At 42.7% G+C, this 8,595-nt stretch overlaps 1 protein-coding gene across 4 annotated transcripts in view; it reads right to left on the bottom strand.

The window, feature by feature from the left end:
• Positions 1-8,595, bottom strand: part of TRIM55 (tripartite motif containing 55) — a 43,736-nt gene that overhangs the window by 11,303 nt on the left and 23,838 nt on the right. The window contains exons 9-10 of one of the 4 annotated variants that reach the window (XM_003797237.3): positions 8,282-8,569; positions 6,967-7,054 (exon numbers count right to left, since the gene is read on the bottom strand). The exons of 2 other annotated variants lie outside the window; for them this stretch is intronic. In XM_003797237.3, the coding sequence (XP_003797285.1) occupies positions 6,967-7,054; positions 8,282-8,569 (376 nt within the window). The remainder of the gene's footprint in view (positions 1-6,966; positions 7,055-8,281; positions 8,570-8,595) is intronic. One more of the 4 variants, XM_003797235.3, reaches the window with a different exon arrangement.

The raw sequence follows: 8,595 nt of genomic DNA, 5'->3' as shown, positions 1-8,595 counted from the left end.
ACCTTCTTGCTGACAGTTGGGCGGGGAACCATTGGACTTTCTCAGCCAAGAAGACAAGCCTGTTGCTGGAAGCCACTGTTCTGAGACAGGCAGCCTCTGCAGTTCTGTAAAAAGTGATTTAGACAGGACAAGGGATGACCAGGGCATAGGTATGTTGTGAAAATGTATGTAGACATTAGCTCGCAAAGCAGTTGATATCAAAACTAAATGGAGGATCCCATAGAACAGTGACAACTAACTGCCAGACTGTAAAGTTCACCTCAGCCACTTAGAAGTATCATGCACCTCAGCTGTCCTGTCCTGGATTTTTGGTGATATATTACTGAGTTTGGAAGAGGCTTGTTGGGTTCAGGCTGTGAAGTCTTCCTCGTGGCCTGCCATTTAGGAAGACACCTGAAGAACTGTGGGCACAGTTCTCCTCCAGCCACTCCTGAACCCCTATCTTTTTTAAAAAGTACCTTGAAAAATAGCGTATGCAAATGAGGACCCTTCTATACCCACTGGCACATGCAGACACAAAAAGAGGAGGGGTAGATAAGAAGTTTTGTTTCTAAAAACACCTGTCTTGGGGTCAATTCTTCAAGAAAATAAACAATGCTAAATGTGAATGTACCTAAACAGAATGTCAAAATACACGAGGCAAAACTGATAGAACTGTGAGGAGAAATAGACAAATCACAGTTATAGTCAAAGATCTTAAAACTGAAAACACAGTTTTTGTTAATTGATAAAACAAGTAAATAGAAAATCGGCACAGAGATAGTATACAACACTGCCAATCAACTGACTTACCGAAGTTTATAGAGCACGTCACTCAACAACAGAAAGAGTCATGTTTTCAAGTGCACGGGTAATAGTCACCAGAGTGGATCATATTCTTGACCATAAAACAAATACTAGTAAGCTTAAAGGACTGGAAACATACAAAGTATACTCTCTGTCTACAACAGAATTCAACTGGCAGTTAAAGAGAAAGATATCTGGAAAATCTTCAAATTTTGGAAAATTAAATGCCCCTCATCTAAATAACTCATGGGTCAAAGAAGAAACCACAAAATAAATTGGAAAATGCAGGGTGGACACGAAGTTCATGTGCAATTTAGAATGTTAAACTATTTTAAATTGCACACGAACTTTATGTCTACCCTGTATTTTTAATTAAATAAGAATATTAAACATAATAAGCAATGTCTGGAAGAAAAATTACAGCATTAAATCTATTAGAAAGCATGAAAGATCTCAAATCAACAATCCAAGATTTCACCTTGAGACACTAGAAAGAGAAGAGAAAATTAAGCCTCAAGGAAGCACAAGGAAGAAAATAGTAAAGAGAAAAAATGAATGAAATAGAAAAACTGACAAAAACAAACAAAAAAAAAACCCCAAGAAAACCGAAAAACTCAAAAGCTGGTTCTTGGAGAAAAATCAGTAAAAATAATGAACAGTCAAAATAATCTTTAAACTAGATCACATTTGGAGACTTATATTACCTTATTTGGAGACGTCTATAATGTTAGAATAATAAAAACGGTGTGTTATTGGCCGGGAACAAACATACAAACCAATGGTACAAAATATGAAAGCTAGAAATAGACTCACACTTGTGAGATCAATTGAATTTCTACAAAGTTATCAAGGTAATTCACTGAGGACAAGCATGATGTTTTCAACAAACAGTGCTTGACTCAATGGATATTTTATAAAAAAAAAAAAAAAGCAAAATCCCAAACTCATATACAAAAATTAACAAAATTATCTTAGACCTAATTTAAAAGGTAACACTGTAAAAACTCTCAAAGAAAACATGATAGAAAATCTCTGCGATTTTTGAGCCAAGCAAGGATTTCTTAAATAGGACACCAAAGAACAAATCATAAAGGAAAAAATGATAAATTAGATTTCATCAAAACTAAAAATGATTGCTCTTCAAAGTACACTAAGAAAATGCAAAGAGAAGCCACTGACTAGGAGAAAATATTTGCAAAAGAATCCATCTGATAAGGAGGTTTTATTCAGAACATATAACTTCTAAGAAGACAGACAACCCAATAAAAAGTGAGCAAAAGATGTGAACAGTTACTAACTTCGCAAAAGAAAATATAAAAAGAGCCCATAAACATAAGAAAAGATGCTAAATGTTAGTCCCCAGAAAATGCAAATTAAGCCATAGGGAAATACCACATATAACCATCCATCCAGAATGACTGAAATGCAAAAGACTGACATACCATGACCTGGCTAGGATGCTGAGTAGCTAGAACCCTCTTACCCTGGCTGATAGACCACAAAACTGAATAGCCACTATGGAAAGCAGTTTGACAGTTTCCTGTAAAGTTAAGAGTAAATCTACCAAAGAGTGTAGCACTTCCATTCCTACAGACTCAAGAGAAATGAAAACGTATGTTCACACAGACTTCTACATGGGTATGCATGGCAGCTTTATTTATCGCAGGCAAAGTGATAAGCATCCATGGAGTGGTGCATAGATAAGTGCATTGTGGCGTACCCACACAGTAAAGAGAAGGGAGATACTTACACATGCAGGAAAATGACTGAATCTCAAAAGCACTAAGTTAAGGGAAGAAAAAGTCACAAAGGTCTACGTACTACATCTTTTCCTTTATATGGCTTTGAGGCTGTAATGACAAGCAAACATATCAGTGGTTGGTGGAGTCTGGGATGCAGGGAAGGGATTAACTATAAAGGCACATGAGGGTGATGGAAATTTTTCTAGATTGCAATTGTGGTGGTAGCTGTACAATGCTGTGTATTTGTCAAAATTCACTGAACGGTACACGAAAGATGGGTAAATTTTAGTGTATAGAAACCTCAATAAAGCAGATTTTAATGCATTGACTGCCACACTAGAAGAAAAGTTTTTCCTTAGGGCGATGGATTTTATTAGGTTGAGATAGGTCAGGAAACGTGTGAGTTATATATGCCTCACAAGGTCCTGGGCTCAAAACTAACGTAAGTAACAACTCACATGGCAGGTAATGTGTTAAAAATCACATACCATCGTTTCTTCATCCATCTGCTATTCTGTGATTGCCTCCAATGTCTATATCCTATTTTAGCTCTGGGTAACAAGGTCTATAAATACCTTTTGGTGGAGTTTTTGTGAATTTTACAGACCATCATGGACTTTACGGAGTGAATCTAAAGGACGTAAGAGCAGCTGTGTAAACCTTCAGCTAAATGAGCGCCAGGGGAGAAAGTGGGAAAACAGTTCAGGAAATGGAGGCTTATGTAAGAGCTTCAAGACAAGAAATGTATTTCGAGAAATGCAATGGGCTATCTATTTCACTGAGAATCTATTGTAATTATTGTCACTTATAATGACTTATGTCAGGCCTAAATCTACTACCCTCCAATGAAAACATTCTGAAACAAATTATAAAATTCTTTCTTAGGACTTGGTTCTTCACTGCCCAATGCTGAGCAAATCCATGAATCTATTCACTGAGTAGTCCCTTTAGTTTCCCAGTGAGAAAACTGAGGCTCAACAAAATTAAACTTCCTCAGTCAGACTCAGGAACAGCTCCAGGTCTACAGCCAAAGACCTTTCTCCTAAATTTACTGATCTCTCCACTGCCTTGCGCTCTAGCAGAATTTCAACCCAATTTGTTTGTCTATTTTCAGGCTTGAAGAATGAGATGTGAAAAGTGGATGTTCTGTTCTTGAAACAACAAATAGCTATGATATAGCAAAGCTTTTAGGGTCTCTTACCATCTCAACTTCATGCTCTGGTGAAATACAGAGGCAGAAATTTCAGAGATCTCGATGCCGAAGTCCCCATCTCCAGAGCAGTGCGTGTGCACATGTGCATGATGTGTTGGGGGGTGGGGGAACCTCTGACCTTGAGGCAGCTGGTGTGTCTAGCTCAAGTATCATCCAGAGCAGCTGCTGAGTTAATCCACCAAAATAGGGAGACATTTCTCTGTAAACCCCTGTTCCTTGCACAGGTCCCTTGAAGTGGTTTGGGGAGATTCTTCTACACACGGCCACTAAGCCACACTGGGAATGGGGAAGGGGAACCAGGAGGGAGTTTTCTTGTTGCTGCTCTCATCTCTGTGAAAATTAAATTGCCACATATACTCCCAGTAAAATTTCCAACTGTCCACGGGGAGCAGATGAGGACTTTGGCTCTAGTCCTATTTGGGATAATGGACACATAAGCCTGAGATGCTGCTGTGTTAACACTCAGGTGTCATCTGCAGGTAGATACAGTGCTGTGGAAAGGGGAGGGGCCGTGGAAGGAGGCTCATGGGACCAGAAATGCCTACACAAGGCTGGAGAGACAACGCCCCCAGAGACTGCTTTCCCAGGGCAGCCAACCTCCCCCTGACCCGACTATTGGTTTGTTTTCTAAGGTTGACCAGTGCATGGTATAATTTTTTCAAAATAAATTGACAGATGAAATAGATCAAACATTATTTCTGCCAAACTCTCCTTGTATTGACTGAGCACACAGCAGGCATAGCCCCAAAGGGTGGAAACTCAGATGGAAATTCTACAGCTGAAGACCACTCAGCTATGGGGGGTTTGCACAGTTTGGGGAGAGGGAGGAATAGGGTGTGGCAAGGCTCAAAGTGTAAGCTGCAGAAGGATGGGAGGAAATTGGGGCCTTTTATGAGATTCAGATTCCCCCTGTGGCTGAACCCAAGCCTTGTTGAAAAATGCTTTCTTAGAAGAACTTGAGGGGGAAGACAGCAATGCTCCTCTGATCTAACAGGAAGTCCTGCCATCACCAGTTTTGGGGAGAGGCTGACACCTGGTTTTTGCCATGACCAGTTTTGTTTGTTTGTTTGTGTGTTCTTGTGTGGAAAGAAAAGGCAGATGATGACAGTAGAGATTGTCCAGCATCAGAACTCACAGCAGCAATATTAAGGGCAGGTTTCACTGTGCTCGTGGAGCTGAGGAAAGCCCCTGGAAATAGAGCATCTGCCTTCTTACAAGGTTTGCAGCTAGCTGATGGGGACTTCAAGTTTACAGATCAAGTAAGCCGGAGACGCCGCTGAGTTTCCATGGCACTGTCACTCTCTGACATGGGACCTTCTAGTAAAAGAGGTTAAGACCACCAGTGAGTCCCGATCTCCTTCCCACACAGAGAAATGGTAAATGTTTGAGATAATGGATATGCTAATGATTCATCTCTGATCGCTATACGTAATATGTATTAGAACAGCACCACGGACCCCATGAATACGTATAATTACTTTTTGGCCAATTAAAAAATATAATTTAAAACAAGAACTCTTGTAGCACATCCTAAGTATTCAAGATGAAACCTAATGATGAAATGTGAAATTACAACAAACTAACCTTTCACTGGACAAATCTTGATCTGGTAAATTGGGCTCTGGGGTGGTGAAGGTGAATCAGGCCAGCAAAAAGTTCAGGGAGGTCAGGAATTTGAGGTTGCTAACAATCTGTGCATATCCCATTTCAGGGAGGAAAGAGTGATACTCCATCATGAACAGGTGTCCTCTATATGAAAGGTCCTTTCTCACACACTGAAGACCACGCAAGCAAGGTTCTTTGCAATCTTGAATGTCAGTTCCCTGTCCCCTATGCCCTGCCCCACTTGCCCCACCCTCGTCCCACCAGATGGGCAGTGAATGTCAACATACATGACATGAACTCAGTGAACAGCAGCCATGAAGCGTGGCACTCCCCCTGCAGCCTCAGAGAAGCATTATGAGGATATACACAGATGGTGACAAAGCCCCAAGCTCGAGTTCTCAGAATGTAAAAGGAACCCTTCAGACAATTATTCAGATCCACAATTAGGTCCTGGTCCCATAAAGCATGGAGTTTTCTCTCTCCCCACTTGCCTCACCTAGTGCTTGCCTGGTACTTCCTGGCACTGCTCTTTACCGTAAATAATGTTAGGAAGAGGAGTTGGGCAGAAGAGCAGGGTGTAAGGACACCCAGAGCAGTCTAGGGTGCACAGCTGGTTATTAAATATTGGGGCAGGTCCTGCTCACAGCCACAGACACAGCAAGGACCCAGGAACACCCCACCGTCACTGCAAGCTGACAGCTGATGAAGTAGGAGTGGAATCTGGGATGGGAGCTTTGGGAAGAGTCAGTGGTGACCCGGGAAAATGCCTGTGAGCCAGAAATAGCTAAGGCCCTTTAGTATCATTGACCCCAAACTGCCACTGGTCCAGGCCCAGCAGGGTCATTTACTCAAAAGTACATGGGGTTTGGAACTTTAACTATTAAACTGATAACCTTCTAAAGGCTATTAAAAGAGTAAGATGTTAGTCCCCAAGCGAACCTCATATCAGTAACCAAGCAATGATAAAGGTGACTCAAAAACAATAGCAGGGACTTTGTATGACTCTGTGGCTTTTCTTTGGTTCTAATTCATCATGGCTGGTAAGTACACTCTGGTCTTCTGGCTCTATTCATCTAGGGCTCCCCCTGGCTGCAATCTCCCAAATGTCGCTGCACCCAGGGCACTTTTCTCTTAGGGACCTCCTCTCCCAGGAGAAACTCTGTAGAGTCTGAGGGTTCAAAGAGAATACCCCTCCTCATCCATGAAGGAACAGCCTCGGACAGCACTCCTGACAGGAGTCATCTGGCCACCGCCTGGGCATCTGATGTCACCTGATGAATTGCTGCTGCTTAATCTAGGGAAACTTGCACTTTGCTGACTGAGTCCTTTCTGCTGCTCTCTCCCCTCACAACCATTCAGGAAAGTTCATTCCTACTGGATCACTGAATAATTGCCCCTGAGTCATGGTTCTGAGTCGGGGCTCCCCTCCATGCAGGGATAGGTAACGGAGCAATTCTCCTCAGTTCCTTGAGGCCACCAGTTTTATCTGCCAACACCATTCTTTTTTGATGATGGAGCCTCAAGGCTTGGGCAGAAATTCATCTTTGGGCCTATGGAAGAAGAATGTTATGGAAAAAACTACATGAGATGTTAGTCAAGGGAAAAGAAAATATTTCCTACCCATTAAAGTAAAAATCAAGCACTGAATCTGACTCCAGATGTAGTGAAGTACAAGAAAAGCCAAAAGTGCTAGGCAGATGGCTAACTCCTGCGAGGAAACAAGAAGACAGCTTCACTGACATGGTCACAAAGCATTTTCCGGCATCATTTCGGTGGACTTTTCATTTGGTGTGGCGCCCACTACCGCTCCTTGTGGGTACTGCACTACTGTTTTCAGAAAACAGCTCCTCCACACACCACTTCCACTAAGTATGTAAGAATTTTACAGACTATCTAGATATAATAACGTTCATGTTTTTTTAACTTAAAAACCACCTCAAAAAGTTCTCTTATACCAAACATTTATTTTTGTCACTTTTCAGCTGTGAAGGCAAGTATCTGAGCCCAAAGCAGGTTACTTTTAATTTTCCAAATATAATTTCAAGTGGAAATTTCAGGTCCACTTGAACAGACAGAATCAAGGTACTAAGTCCTTTTCTGATTTTTAAAGAAATGTTTTGTTTATAGTCACCTGACAACCCAGGAACACAAGACTCCAGAGTGTTTTTCTGACAGCCTTGCATCTGGGCAACACTCACACCCTGACACCCCACACATCTCTAAGAATGTTCATGAGCGTAACCATGAACATTCCTCCTTGTGAGGAAATCGTAGAAGATTTCCACGGACTGTTCAAGACATGCAGACATCTACCCAGGTGTTAGGGAGAAGACGTGGACTTCAAAGTCTAAAGAAAAAAAGGATGTCAAGAGTCCCTTTAAAATCTCTGTGGTGAAAACCCTGTGCGTTTCTGCTCCCAGGATCACATGCTTGGGGAGCATGGGTTGAATCGAGCAAGACTGTGTCCAACCGTGGCCAGCACACTCCCAGAACCCATGAACTAGAGGTTATTTTCCAGAGCAGACTTAAAACTCAATTCAAATGTGCTCCTTGGGGGATGCTGGGAATGACACAAAAGCAGGTGATTAGTCTTTGGAAGCCCAAGAAGAACACAGGAAGGTTGAGCAAGGGCAGGTGGCCAGGGACACAGCCAGTCACTGCAGACAAAGCGGCATGCCTGAGGCCGGGCTCGCTCGCACCCTCCCTGGGCAGCCAGGTGTGAGGTCGCCACACATGGGCAGAGTGAAGTCAGATTTGTTCTGTTTTGTGTTTTCTTTTATATAACACTTTAAAAATAAGCCAACACGGGGGGAGGGGGGTTTCCCATGTATTTTTCTCTCTGTCCTTTGGAAAGCCCTTTTTTCTTGCTGTGGCCTATTCCCGCAGGACTAGGGGCTACGGGAGAGCATTCAGACACAAGTCCGTCAACACTAACCTGAGAAGTAGCTGCAGGCGCACTAGTTTCCTTACCACTCACTGCTGCCCTCTCCTGGGACGCAGCTCCTGCCACTTCTGCGTTCTGCACATTGGAATCCTCAGAACCCGGAGGCCCTATTTGCCCCAGAACTTCGCTCCCTGGGGTGCAAGGTGGGTTGGTGGTGGCTTTCCGAGTTTGGCCTTTATACCAACTAGGGTAAAACAAAGGATCCGCGGTGTCCGCTGCTGCAAGGACTGGAGTTTCAGACTCTGTGGTCTGCTGAGAGCCAGTGGGCACAACCTCCCCCTTAGTTAGGACAGATAAGTTCAAAA

This window comes from Otolemur garnettii, unplaced genomic scaffold, assembly GCF_000181295.1.
Source record: "Otolemur garnettii isolate 467f Iridium unplaced genomic scaffold, OtoGar3 scaffold00113, whole genome shotgun sequence".
Taxonomy (NCBI): Eukaryota; Metazoa; Chordata; class Mammalia; order Primates; family Galagidae; genus Otolemur; species Otolemur garnettii.
The sequence above is the reverse complement of the archived record's forward strand: the minus strand, read 5'-3'. Positions and strand labels throughout refer to the sequence as shown.